The sequence below is a fragment of the Gallus gallus genome, chromosome 17 (genome assembly GCF_016699485.2).
Source record: "Gallus gallus isolate bGalGal1 chromosome 17, bGalGal1.mat.broiler.GRCg7b, whole genome shotgun sequence".
NCBI classification, from domain to species: Eukaryota; Metazoa; Chordata; class Aves; order Galliformes; family Phasianidae; genus Gallus; species Gallus gallus.
In genome coordinates, this window is record NC_052548.1 from 9,404,458 (window position 1) to 9,418,830 (window position 14,373).

The window sequence follows — 14,373 nt, forward strand, 5'->3', positions numbered from 1 at the left end:
AAAAGAAACAGAAAAGATAAAACTATTGCTTTTAATTGGACAAATTAATCTAGGTAGAGCAAACAAAAGTGTATAATAGTATGTCTCTAGGACTTGAATTCTAATCACAGGGATCATCATTTCTCTTGGGCAATTCCGGGTAACTCATCAGCAAAAAGAACTTTAATTAGTGTCTTAAACTGACGTCAAACTCATCCTTTGAGGAAAGTTCAGCATCAGAAAGAAGTTAGTCCCATGGAAATATTATTAAATATTAAAAAAGTATTTGTAAACTTGAAATAAATAATCAATTGTCACAAGTGTGAATAAGATATGGTAGAAAATTTTATTACAAAAAACGAGATAATTATTCCACTGATGACTAAAATCAGTGCTTAAAACCACAGTACTGTTAAAAGTACACCAAAACTGCTGCACCAAAATTCCACTGTTCTCAGTGGAGACTTACCTTTTCCTCCACTTAATGGCTTTAAGTAGAGTGCTAAATCCTCAACACATTTCTTTGCTACTTCATAATGTTTGTTCTCTCCTACATTACTCAACTTTACTGTCTGATGATCAGGTACCTAAAAAATGCAAAGAGAAGGTGAAAAAGAATTATACGTACCCATGTGACCTACATGATAAGCCTATGATGGTACAACATCACTACCATAATTACATAACACTGCAGATGTGCAATGCTTCTTAGGGAAGAGAAAGACAGGACCCACCTAAGTTGTGTGGAATGTGATAAGGAGTAACAAAAAAAGACTAAAGACAAGTATCACAAATGAAAGATTATTTTTGTTAGTACTCAACACATTAAGAACAAAAGTAGGATTTAAAAAAAAAAAGCAATAACCAAGACCTGATGGAGAATGTAGTTAAAGGATAGGTGAAGAACACAAGATCTGTGAGGATGATCAGTTACAAGACCAGCATGATTTACTACAGAGAAACAAGGGAAGTTGTGTTGCAACTGGCAAGAACATAACATGAAAAAGTCAAAAACAAAGTTAAGTAATTTAAGCATAAAGGCACATAGGCATACAAATAGCTTTGAAGTCTTCAAAGAGAAAAACTATCAAACTTAACTTGGTACAAGAACTCAAAGTGGAGTAACAAGGTCAGACTACGAAAATAGAAGGAACATTAGTCACAATACAGTCAATTGTTTGAAAGACACTGCTAGAAGTTCAGAGCCCAGGAAAATGAATGTTGTTAGATCAAGGCAGACACAGGGGGAAAAAAGATGAATTTGAGAAAAAACACTAACATAGTATTATTATCAATAGCTTCATCTAAGCATGCGATAAAACATTAAAAAGATAAGTAAATGCATATCAGTGCATCACCCAGGTGTTATAGACAGAGTATTATGAAAAAGCATATGAATCGGCATGAGGTAAACAGACTTATTTAGTCTCCATGAAGTGTAGTACTGATTATATAATCACTGTTTTGCCACTGCTATGAGACAGAACAAGGAATATTCCTGGCCTGATTAGCCAGTATCTGAAAATGAAACTGAGAAGCTATCATACATATTTTTAAAAAAGCTATACATATTTCTAAAACTTAGTGAAACAGCTGGCTACTCTGAACGTGTGACATGCAGAAGTGAGACTCCCTGCAAGAAAGCGTACAATAAACGAGCGCAATCTGCAGGTCTGCTTTTCTAGTGACTACTGTCACAGGTAACTGTCTAACTTCTAATAAGTATTTTTCTCCAGTCTCATTTCAGGAGTCTTTTCATACCAGAATTCATTTACAACTTTGAAGTATTTTCATTTTTTGAGAAGTGGGCAGTCCTGAAAATGGCATGGTTTCTTTTACAGTATATATAGACTTTAGAACACTACAAAGCCAAAGCCTTGCCATTGCTTAGACCAAACCGGGAAAAATATCAGCACAAGTATTGCAATTGGCATGTAAATGTAAATAACGTGAGATGGCAAAACAAAGAGCAGTTTAAATCATACCTGGGCTCCAACTAACTGGAGGAGTGCAAAGTTTACAGGAAGCACATCGATGTCTGTATTGATGGCAGTCTGGTCGAAAGGACATGCCTTGCGATGAAGCTTGTTCAGGCAGGTCTTACAGACAGTGTGAGAGCAACCTAAGCTGATGGGTTTGTGCACATTCTCATCAAACTCGTTGTAGCAGATTGGGCAGGACAGAAATTCTGTCCACTGAGCTGCCTGCACAGGCATTGTGGAAGCTGGACAGTTGCTTAGCAGGCTAGAAGACCATTATTTCACTGTACTACGTTTTGGCAGCTGTAAGTAAATAACAGATTATTTAAAACATGCTTTCTGGTAATTTAGAATGAGTTTGAATTAAAAAAAAATACCATTTCAATGTTTTACAGACTAACATTGAATCCTTACATCAACGTATTCAAAACCACAACTTTTTGATAGTTTAGTAACTGTACAAAAAGGCTCATTAACTGAACTACTGTAGGCTACAGTAAGTTGAATTTGAACATATTCACAATAAATGGCATTAAAGTTGTTCTCACAGGATTAAATATCACTTTAGTGTAGGAAAAGGAAGACATTGGCATGGAAAGAGCGTAAGCTTCCAATTTCATCTAAACTCAACCTTTCACAGCTCTAAGAGTACTGTGGTTATACAATGGGCCTGGGGAGGGTATGGGGAAGGCACAAAACGTTACCTATGTTCACCTCATTAGAAGGAAAGCATTGCTGTACTTCAAAAGTTTTTATTCAGGTTTAATAGTTTTCTATTGAGTATCACAAAAAGATACTAATAATGAGAGATGAGTACTATTTTAAGGACACAGCGTAGCAGGCATGGTGGTGACGCAGTTGGACTAGATGATCTTACTGGTCTTTTCCAACCTTAATAATTCCATGACTCTCTTATAACACTTCCCTCTCCCTCCGCAATCAGAGCACTCGAGAAGGGCAGAGCAATCTCTGTCCAGTTTTGCTTTTTACATCTCTACCTGACACAACAACGCAACTCCACTTCAGCAAACTTGCAGGAAAACATTTGATGTACCAAAAATCCTGACATCTTGGATGAGACTTAAGGATAAAGCAAGCAATAACTTCAAATTGATTTGTTAGTAAGTATTTTCTCTTGAAAATTCTCTGTTCAGATGTATCATCCAGGTCTTCTACATCTGTCTATTAAAAAAACACGACTGTTCTAAAATGACACATTTTACATAACTGAAGTTCTATGAAAAAGATAACATGCCTGGGAAGTTCACTGAAATCATTTACATAAAACTTCGGTGGAAGACTCATATCCACATTCACCTGAGAGCAGAACAGCCCCACCCTGCACTGCAATGTGCACCAATGTTGACTTTCTATGCAACCTGGAGACCTGTTAGTTCACTTCAAGGCTCTGAGCAAGCCTATCCTAGCAGCTTGTTAATATGCAAATATTTAGATATTTGAATGGCACATTTCAATATATATTTTTTCCGGTGGTGGAAAAAAAGGTAATTGTTTTGAGAAAGCTGTGCTCTCTCTATTGCATTTGAATTCAGTAACTCTTCACTACGATTCTATTGTTGGATGTGCTAACATGTAATTAATGCTAAAATATTGGACCACTGAAATAATTACATCCACGTATCAAGTCTATTTGGTGTTCTAGTATTTTACGTTAATTATAGCCATCTGTTTAGAAATTCTATTTAATATGATGAACATTCAGTGCCCTTTAAGTAACAGGACACTCGTACAGCATGTCCCTATCTCGGCACACTTTTCAATACTATGCAGAAATCCCACCCCCAAAACAAATTCCCATAGTCAACATAGAACAAAACAAACTGGAAGTTGAACCTGTCCCTTAAGAACGAAGCTGCTGAGGCAGTGCTTCCAACATTGCCCAAAATATTCACATGTACTGGACAACAGATTTTCATCCAGCTCATCTGAAAGCACAGTCATAGCTCTTGCAGGGATGAAAAAACATACTCCTCTTTAACCTGCCATTGCTACATTTATCTTTTAACCACTGAAGTCCCAAAGCAAAACAAGTAATTGCAAAAACAAATGAGCCAACATACCTAAAAAGACATTTCATTCCTCTAAAAGGAATCCCATCACATCCTTCAGCACACTTGCTTCAACCTCCCAACCCAAACAGCAGGACAAGGCTTGGCAGAACTGTGGCGTAAAGCCTGCAGAAAATACCTGTCAGTGTTCCTGGAACACCGAGGTACTGCTACCACCACTATGCTGACCTGAGACCAAAACCCAGGGCTTTACACCCCTTTTTGCACAGCCCGGACTGCTTGAGGAAGCGCTGCCATCATGACTCACAAAGGGAAAGGTGCAAGGAAAGGCTGCTACATGCACAGCTTGCTGCCAGTGTGCTGCCAGTCACCAGCAGCCTCCAAGCAAATCGCTCATTAACCAGCTCAAATGCAAGAATACCAACTCAGACAGTACCCACATTCAGTCACCACAGATACTACAGACATGTGCAACAAACACCATCTCTCCACAGGCTTCTAAAATAATTGTTTCCCTGACCAGCACAGAAGGGAAACAAAATAGATTCTTGAAGAGTGCACCACTGATTTGTACAGATCTCTGAATATTTACTCATCAGAAATGGCAGATTCTTCTCAGCATGTGCTGACTTCCAGATTTCTTGTCAGGAAAAAGTCTAATGAAATCAGCACACAGTTGAGGAAAGCTCTCAGCTCAAAGCTTCGGGCAGCCACAACAAGAGGAAGCAACCACACCTGCTACCTGCCACTGCCGCACCGCTGTGCCTTAAGAAAGCACCACACCTCCTCCCCATCACGCTGACTCCTGCAGAAGGCATAAGTCAAATGTTTAACAAATTCTTGTTCCTTGTCAGAAACAAAGGATTTCAGGGACTCCTGAAGAACAAATTGCTCCAGTGCTCTGAACCGAACAGAGACAAGAAAGAAAACAAAATAAAGAAAAACGAGAAGCCATTAGGGTTTTGTTTTTAAATGGAAAATATGCTCAGTACAATTATCCTTTGTCTACCTGTTCTGTCTGTTAAATATGCCAGATCTACACGTAATGCCAGGCTTCTTTTCCTTGCCAAAGCAGAAGCATCCCACATACAGAAACAGGTCAAACATAACAAGAGTTTGGTGAGACACAGCAAATTTTACATATCTATCTATTTATTTATTTTAACTGAAGTATGTTTACATGTCATTGCTGCAACATATTTGATAGTATTACTATTAAAAGCAGCATTTCAGATGACAAACTAAAAAACACCCGCCTAGCTTCAATGTTACATAATATATCAGAGTTGAGTCATTTTGTTTGTAATACAGTAACATTTTCCCATTGCAGAAATGGTTGCAATGGAGTTTAATGATAAACCACTGACTTTCCTGTGATTATTTTAGACCAGGATATTTGATGGAACTGAAAGCAGTGACAGGAAGGTGGATGTGAAGCCCCAGAACCTTCATTGAGCAACTGTATCACTTTCAGATGATGGAAGCTGTAAGATCTGGATGTTCTTATTTTACATTAACTTTTAGCTACCCAATCCCACGACATAGTGTACAACTAACCCAAGTAATGGTACTTCTATTACTGTCCTCCTCTCCCATGGGAACTTTAGGACCTCCAGACCATTTTCTAGTAAACAGGACTGAGATACTTTTTATCTGAAATGCAGATACATTTCATTAATGTTTGTATTTGGAAAAAGGTTCAAATTTGCACGTTAACTCGGCCAGGCTCAGTAGTTACCTGTTTGCTCTGCCTGCCTTCCCAATCTGCCAACCTGAAGGCAGTCAGAACCAAGCTGCAAGGAGAGGCTCTGGAGTGCTGCAAAGGATGCTGAGCTCCGCACTGTCTGGAAGAGCTAACTGGAAACAGTGCTGACAATGCTTCATTCTCAAATCCGTTCATATCCAGAGCTCAGAGGCCTAACAGCAGGAGGAGACATTCACTGCTCCACATCAGAAGTACAAGAACATGACACAGAAGTAGAGAAAGGGACGCTCTTCAGTTAGTGGCTGGCATTGCCTTACATCTTAATTCACCAACTAGATTTCTCACCCACACAGAGATACAAACTTAATTCCTTTTTAATACTTTAAATCCACATTTCCATCTTCCAAAAAAGCAGCCAAACACACAGGTACAGATAGGGGCAATTTCCATCTCTCCAGCTGAAGCCATTCCTTGCACAAAAGCACTAAGTAGCTCTCAAAGACAACTTCAGCCTTGTCTTCAGCTGTCCAAGTAGATGACTTGGATTCTCCCTCATTTGCAATGTTCATTTGTGCATTTTTACTAATCAGGTATTGGATCAAATCAAGGCACAATTCCTTGAGCAAGGGAGAAAAAAATTCAGTACCTCCTCCCCAGCTAGATGCCCCAATTTTCAAGCAGCACGGTGAGAATGTGGCTCATTCCATGATAACTCTGTTTTCTTTGAATAGAAAAGTTCAACATGAGGTTGAGAGCGTTTCCCATCAGAGCTGCACACCAGTGGGCACAGGGCATTATAAAGACATGGGATATGCAAGTACCAGCCCTTGCCAAAGAAAGCAAGGGCTGAGGGCTTGAACTCTGCTCCCCCAGGCAGCTGCCCAGGAAGAGAAGAGCAGCAGCAGACGCAGCTCTGAACAGAAGCAGCAGCCTGATGGTTCCATGCCAGGCCTGCTCTGCTCAGGCCTCCTTGCCAGCTCCCTTGTGAGGCTCATGCAAAGGACAGGCTTGCAAACAGATCTTGTGTGAGAATGAGAAACGGAGCAACTCTGATAGGGCTCAAAAGCTTCTCTACAGATGAGATCTTAAAAATAAAATAAAAATAAGGCAACTTGTTATGTAGAGCTTCCTCAAACTGAGGCAATACAGTCCACTGTGGATTGAATTCACAAACCTTAAAAAAAAAAAATCAATTTAATGACTAAATTAAAGAGTCCTTGATATTGACATGCTCTTAAGGTTGACTGCAGAGATTGTGTCTTTTTTTAAATGATCTCTGTTATGTGTCATTTATGCAGATTAGCTGTTTGTTTGCTTTGCAAAGAGGTAACTTTTTCAAGCCTTCCTTCTCAAGTTATGCAGCTCTGAAAGCATCCTGACTGGATCACGTCATCAAATTGCAAGCATTAAAGTATTCTCTGCAAAGACTAGAATCTTTTATTCATTTCTCTTCAGTAGCCATCATTTACAAAACTAGCTTCATTAAAGGCTTAGAAATCATAATAGCTTTGCATCATTCAGCAACGATGACTTGAAATTAAAATAAATCCTCTTTACAGAGCAGACTTGCTTATTTCTACATTCCATAATATCTGTCACATGTGAATCTCCTTATACCACACATCAAATTCTATATGAAGGAAAGCCTTTAGCGACCATTAGAGGTGATATTCCAATCCATTTTTTTTCACTGAACATTCATGCCACTGGGAATATCTGCAGCCTACTTAAAATTCCAGAAAAGTTATCAACAAGAGAAAAACTCGGTGATATATTAGAATATATAATTCTATCCAGACTATGTTTTGCCAAAACACCCACTGGATGCTTTACAGGAGAAGACAGCAATCCTCTTCAGGAATTAAAACCTTAGATCTCCTCTCCCTCCTTAAACTAACTGCCTGTGAGCAACTCACTGACAGAAACTATGGTTCACTTGGCGATGGCCAAAGTTCACTCACTTCCAGGTACAACCCCCCCAAGTCAACACCAAGCAGTATATTCTCAACGTTTAACACTTGCCCTTTCCTCTTCGAGAGCAGCCAGCTCAAATCCTGTTACCAGATTTCTAATGTTTCCCATATATTTATGTAATGCCATTGTGGGGATTTTGGTGATATATAGGTGTCAATGAGAAGAGAGTTTGCCCTTGCCACAGACTGATAGGAGTTCAGCTCCTGTAACAGTATCGACTTTTCAGAACCAACTGAAAGGCAAATAAATGAATTTTTTTTTCTCTACCAAAAAATCAGTTGAACTTAAAACTGCCTTAAGAGAAAGGGAACTTATTTCTAAACAGGTCCACGTTGACACACTTACTTCAACAAGAGATACGTTGAAGAACTCCTTACTCTTCAGGAATATTTTCAGAGAATTTGGACTCTCATGCTGTGGATTAGTTCCCTGTGTCTTTCAGATCTTGGAGGTGTTTTCGTTTTTAAACACCATCTTCACTGTAATGATTTAACTATGCATTTTACAAAGAAGCTCCATATACTAACATTTTCCAAAGAATTTTAAAGAAATACTAATTCCTTTCTGAAACACCAGCAAAAAAAAACAGAGGGCTTCCAAGAGGGGCAGAAAGCCTTTTAAGTTTTTACAGAACAGCTTAATACACCCACAGATATGGATTTTACTCCTTTCGTTGGGATTGTCCAGCCAGTTCAGAGATCACTTCCACGCATCCCGTTAAGAAAAGCACAAAAGCTGACCAGAGGAAATGCAATGCACACCTCAAAGAACACACGCTGGCAGCCACTGCCCTCCGGACACCAACCAACAAAACCTCAACTAAAAAAGATCAGCATTCAAAATGAAGACTTTGAGATATTTGAAGAACTAACAAACAAATTGTTGAAATTTGATATTTTTGAGAGAAACGACCATGACGTCAAACAAGGCACAAAGACAAGTCAGTAAGAAACCTTCTCTTGAGGAAAGTTTTGCCCATATGCAGAAAGGAGGAAAAGTTCATTAAAAAGGCAGTTCTTCGGAAAGCATTTCATTACAAAAATTAAGAACGCAGTGCCTCACAGAACAACACCTCTGTTAATAAAGCAAGCTTCAATTTCTAGAATTCCCAATGTTTAACATAGACCAAAGGTCAAAAAGAGTATTTGGATTCAGCACATCTAAACTGTACGTCCTCGCTGGAAATGATAAATCTCCCTTGCCACAGTTAACAAACGTACATCCTTGTAATCTGAACGGCTGTTTTTCTTTTCAACATTGCGGAGTAGCTGTAAACAGGCATGAGAGAACCTCCAAACGAGCAGCTACAGGAACTGCTGGTACCACCAAGTCCTTCCACGAAAATTCTAAGTTCACATTTAAAGATGGAAGGAAACAGCCCTAATCCTGAGCACGTTCTGGGTGTCTGTCTCAGCTCAGGCGCTATTTTATCTCCTTACAGATACCGGCTGCTCTACTCCAAACCCTGCCTGCACAGCAGTGCTTACAGCTCCCCGACCACCCTCATGTTTGCTACGCTTTCTGCTGACTTCCACGCTTAACTTAAAGCCCTAAGCGCACCCCAAGCATCAGCAGAACGAAGGCACGCTTTTCCTGCTCGGCTTTTTTCAGCCACTCGGGCCGTGACGCGCTGAGCGCAGCGCTGGGCCCTGTTTTCCACCATGACTCCTCTCCACCATTACCACAGAGCGCAGCTCCGCGATGGAAGTGCCGGGAGCGCTCCGCCGTGCCGGAGGCCCCCAGGGAACGGGCCGCGGGCACCGGGGGCTACAACACTGACGTGGGAGGGAGGAACCGGGACTCCCCCGCCGCGGCCGGGAGATAAGGGAGCACCGCAGGGAGCAGCCGGGGCGGCTCCGTCCCCGCCCCGCCCCACCCCACCCCGCCGCTGACAGCGGCCCTGCCCCGTCGCGCACCTGCGCCCGGCCCCGGCCGTCATTTCGAAGCCGCCACCAAATGGCTGCCCGGCGGCCTAGCGACGGGGGACGGCCCCCTACCCGCGGTGCGGCGGCGGGCGGGGCACCGAGGGGCCGCGCTGGGCGGGCCGGGCCCGGCCCCGCTCCCCGCCCGAATTCCGCAGCGCCGGGACCCTGCGGGGCGCCGGGGGTGGGGGGAGCGAGCGGGCGGGGCCCCGCCGGGTCACCGCGTCCCCCTTTGGCGGCCGCCCTCGCCCAGCCCCGCTCCTACCTGCGAGGCGCGGGCGGAGGGGCCGGGAGCAGGCGGCGGCCCCGGCCTCTCACACGCCATGGGGCGGGCAGCGCGGCGCGGCCCGGCGGAGGCTGCGGGGGCCTCGGCGGCGCCTCCTCATCGCGCTGACAGCCGGGAGCGCCGCCCCGCCCCCTCTCGCGAGAGCTACCCGCCGCCGCGCGAGAGCCCAACGGCCGCGCCGCGCCCGCCGACCACGTGACCGCCACGGGGAGGGAGGGGTACGTGAGGTATTGTGGGAGTCGGTAGGGCGGGGTCGGCACTGAGGCGTCCTCACGCAGCCACAGAGGCGCCACAGAGACGGTGGCGTAGAGCGGCTCTCGCACCCTGTTTGCGCCTCCCCGCGGCCTGGAGGCAGGAGACGCCCCCGCGGTCTGTCAGCGTGCCCCGTCAGGTACCTGCTCCTGCTGTTAGTTGTTGTTATCTTAAAATTAAATTCATCGCTTTGTAATGACTCTCCAGAAGGAGGGAGGGGCGAAACCGTCGCGGTCCTCATGGGGACTCTCGCACTTGGCGGGAGCGGCTGAGGCGCTGAGGAGGGGCGCTGAGGAGACGCGCGGGGCTGGAACGCGCTCCAGAGCCGCTCAGAATGGATCGAATGTGGTTAGAAGACGTAAGCGTTTCTGAAACGATGTCCGATTTGCAGTTCTTTTATTGTGGTATGTCTATGACAAGCAGTTACACTACGGAGAGGGGACAGGGAACACCTCAAGTGAGGACGTGCTCAGCATCAGGCTCGGCGCCTGGCACAGCTCAGCGCACCCCGAAACCGCGCGACCGCGGCCGCCAAAGGCGCGCTGCAGCAGCTCGGCCCCGGCTCCACACACACCGCGCGGGATGTCTCTCAGACGGGCGCCCAGGAAATGCCCTTGAAATATTATCACTGATAACTGTACACCCGTGTACACCAATAAGAACTGAGGGAATCTAAGCACAGTTGAAACAAATCTGTTGCATAACTGCACGTTTATTGAACTACAGTGATCTCTGCTTTTCTTTTTTCTTTCTTTCTTTCTTTCTTTTTTTCCAAAATGTGAGGCTGTTGCACAAGGTGACTCCCAAATCTCAGTACTGGATAAAAGAGGTGACTGTAATTCACACTTTAACCAGCTGCATACTCTGAGTGTGTCATTTTTGTCACTACTCTTAGAGACACAGATAGGCAGACATAGTGTGTGTGTTCCAACGAATCAATGCAATGGAATCCTTCACAAGCCAACTGTATATATGAAGTCAAACATTTTAATGAATTTTTGAAGGAATGTGGCTCAGTCAGCTTTAGAACACACAACTTGTCCCGTTTGACTACGTGATTTTTGAGGAAGGCATACACTTACAGCTTAATGTGAAAAGGAATCTCCACAATCCAACTAATGCACACTTATGTACTGAATTAAATCAAATGAAGAATTTAAAAATACCTAACGAAACAGGTTTCTTAAAAATCTCAGTGGAAGTTTGCGATATGCGAAGACAGTGCTAAAGCTGGCATACCTGATCATTTCATTACAGGTAGCAACAGGAAACTGCACTGTGTGCATTGTACATGCCCAGCCCCTCATGTAACTGATAAATAAAACCCCAAATAATGACCAGTTACAATCACTGAGAATGAAATTAAATCAAACCTGTAGATTGACATTAAAAGTCGTCGTCTTCTATTTTAAAAACAGCCAGGCTATGGAGCACAAATGTGACACTTCTGGACTCAACAACGGTTTCACAACAGCACTTGTCAGCCTTGAAGGAAAGCATATCCACATGTGATACAGATGAGATTAAGAACTACTGCTTTCTGCTAACTGGAGAATCTAATGTAAGTACAATTATCTCATAACAACAAATGAATCAATTCTTTATTCATATCACATTAAGTGCAAGAAACATATACTGGTCAAAGACAAGTACAGGATAAAGATTCTGCATTACAGGGGTTCACTGCTTGTGATGAAACTGAAATGACTTTTGATAAAGTACAAACACAGCTATCCAAACACACAGTTACTGTTTTACAGTATCACAGAATTAGAAGTGTAAGATCTCTAAGTGTCTAAGTTGTTCTTTTTAAGATATAATGGATTGCTTTTCAAAATGAACATAGCAAGTGTTATTATATAATAGCATACAGTTTAAGTTTTCACATTAGTATATGTATCTAAGATTTGTAAGAAAACAAAGACAAATCTTACAGTTCAGCAAATGGACCTAACTTAATCAGAGTAAGTCAAACAGGTACTAAACACTGTTATGACAGAAGAAATGATATGGAGAGAGAAATCTAGAAGAAAATCAGATCTCATTCATAAAACGGAATGCAAGTCCTTCTAACGAGTGTATCCAGTTAAAAAAAAAAAAAAAGAACTGCAATGCAATATTTTTTTGTTCTCTTTTACCAATTCCATATTTGCAAAAGGTAACTTGAATATGAGTACCTGCCTTTCTTCTGTTGAAAGATCCAGCAAAGTTCAGCCAAGGAAGGAGATGATTTCACCATAATTATGCATTATACAGTGGGGGTGACTGACTTGCTGAAGATATATAAACATCTCTGTTCCTCAGCCATTATAGATTAGGAGTGTCATGGCTCAGGCTTCAGCTTATTGCAATGTCAGTAAAAGTTTAAAAATTGGCAGTGTCTGCCCTTGTAACAAAGGAGTGCAAAGCATAATTAAGAGATAATAATTAGAACATTTCAGGGATGTTAGAAGACAGGCATGACATTGTTTCCTGTATTTCGCCACTTACTTTCAACTAATAAACTAATAAAAAGTCCCCTTGAGGACATACAACAACAGCAGCTCTCATACAACAGGCAAGATGGCTGTTCTCAGGACCTGTCTGATCACCACACGTTTTTCCTTTTCTCCATTACGTGGGTATCTGTTGAACATGTAGAATTTCACCAGATAGAAGCTTTTTGTGGAGCCTGGCTCCACGCCCACTCACCTATTAATCACAGTCTATTTCAATTTTTGTAATAGCATTCAGGTTTGGTTTTTCGCTGCTACTCCTCCCATGAACAGATGTGAGGTGCTTTTTAAGAGCAGACTTGTGTTTGAAGTCCATGTCACAGCAATGACACTTGTAGGGCCTGTCACCGCTGTGTATGTTCAAGTGATCCTGTAGAGTACTTTTGGCAGTGAACGTCTTCAAGCACACCATGCATTGGAATGGGCGGATACCCATATGGCCCCGGATGTGTCTGTTGAGATTCTTTTTTTGTGTAAATGTTTTACCACACTGCAAACACAAGAAAAGCTTGTGCATTTTTAGGTGTCTAAGATAGTTCTCAAGATGCAGAAATCCTCTTGGACACTTTGGACATTGGTTCCGCCACAAGTTATCAGAATCATCCAGATTTTGAAACCCGTTCATCTGAGTCGAAGTCCCCTCTGGATTGTCAGTGACAAAAGCCTGAGCGTGAGCTCCTGACATTTCTGTATTTCTGCTTTCAACTGTAGAGTTTATCAAGGAGTGCTGGGTTTCTGGGAAATATAAGTTTGTTTTAGAGGAGGTGCAAGGCTGAGGAAAATGATCATTTTCCACATTAGGTACGTTCATAGAATCCATTCTGAAGATACATATCTCATCATCCTTATATCCTATTTCAACCGTTGATATTTCCGGGGTCCCTGTGTCCTTTCTTTCTGAGACCAAACTCTGTGCCGCAGGCTGCAAGTTATCCCCCTTCTCCTGTTTAACAGAGAACTCTAAATTAACTGGGCTATCTTCATAAATCTCAATTATTTCACAGTCCTTATCCGAAACTTCGTCCTTGCTCCTCAGTTCAGTGTCAGAGGAATGGCACTTCTCTGCAGCCTGGCTGCTATTCTCCATGGAAGCGTCGATTTCCAGGTATTTTGAAAGCGCCTCGCTGCACTTTTCCACAATGTGGACCATCTGGAGGTAGCTGGCGGCAGTCAGGTACTTCAGGAGCTCCTTCTTCTTGACCTCCAGCGCACCCGTGTAACAGGAGAGCAGCAGCTTCCTGCCCACCTCGGCGCTCTGCAGGATGGTGATTCGCACCTGCCTGGACTGGTTGAGCAGGAACTGATCCCTCATGAACGTGGAGCAGGCAGCAAAGATCACCTTGTGCCCGTGGAATTCGGTGTCGTTGATGTAAATGGAGACGTCGCAGAAGAGGTTCTGCTGCCGCAGGAGGTTCATTTTCTGCAGCACCGCATCTCCCTGCTGCTCGAACTGGAAGTGCAGCACCTCCGAGTCCGCGGCCATGGCGCCGGGCCTGCGGGCCGCCCCCCCCGGGGCCGAGCTCTCTTCGCCGGTGCCCGCTGAGCGCAGGCAGCGTCCCCGGCAGCTCAGGGCAAGGCCGGACCTCGTTCTGCCGCTCGCCCCTCCGCCCTCCCCCCCTCCCTGGCCACTCTCGGTGCCCACTCCGCCACCGGTACCCAGCGCCCAGCCACACGGAAGCGCTCCCCCCGCGCAGCCCCGTCCCTTCCGGTAGCGCGCCCCGCCCTGCGCCGGTGGGAAATGAGAGGCGGTG

At 43.7% G+C, this 14,373-nt stretch overlaps 3 protein-coding genes and 1 non-coding gene across 9 annotated transcripts in view; 1 reads left to right on the forward strand and 3 right to left on the reverse strand.

The window, feature by feature from the left end:
• The window catches only part of RC3H2 (ring finger and CCCH-type domains 2), a 28,409-nt gene extending 18,418 nt beyond the window's left edge, over positions 1–9,991 (reverse strand). For 3 of the 6 annotated variants that reach the window (XM_004946005.5, XM_004946006.5, XM_046901831.1), the window contains exons 1-3: positions 9,855–9,991; positions 1,965–2,261; positions 449–566 (exon numbers count right to left, since the gene is read on the reverse strand). In XM_004946005.5, the coding sequence (XP_004946062.2) occupies positions 449–566; positions 1,965–2,195 (349 nt within the window). In that variant the 5' untranslated portion in view covers positions 2,196–2,261; positions 9,855–9,991. Of the gene's footprint in view, positions 1–448; positions 567–1,964; positions 2,262–5,545; positions 9,523–9,583 lie in introns of those variants that run through there. The other 3 variants (XM_040649130.2, XM_046901830.1, XM_046901829.1) reach the window with 3 other exon arrangements.
• MIR1705 (microRNA 1705) lies at positions 4,593–4,682 on the reverse strand. The gene has a single exon (NR_035199.1). It is a non-coding gene; the product is annotated as a microRNA 1705 (primary transcript).
• A 125-nt stretch (positions 9,992–10,116) lies between the features above and the next one.
• Positions 10,117–14,373, forward strand: part of RABGAP1 (RAB GTPase activating protein 1) — a 72,688-nt gene continuing 68,431 nt past the window's right edge. Inside the window, exons 1-2 of the mRNA XM_046901832.1 lie at positions 10,117–10,266; positions 11,546–11,688. The gene's annotated coding sequence lies outside the window, so the exon portion shown is untranslated. The remainder of the gene's footprint in view (positions 10,267–11,545; positions 11,689–14,373) is intronic.
• ZBTB6 (zinc finger and BTB domain containing 6) lies at positions 11,702–14,320 on the reverse strand. The gene has a single exon (NM_001277641.4). The coding sequence runs from the start codon at positions 14,103–14,105 to the stop codon at positions 12,822–12,824; it is 1,284 nt and encodes a 427-aa protein (NP_001264570.3). The 5' UTR covers positions 14,106–14,320; the 3' UTR covers positions 11,702–12,821.

What these genes read in the sequence shown, in the direction of transcription:
- ZBTB6 (NM_001277641.4), bottom strand. Translation starts at nt 14,105, where the DNA reads ATGGCCGCGGACTCGGAGGTGCTGCACTTCCAGTTCGAGCAGCAGGGA.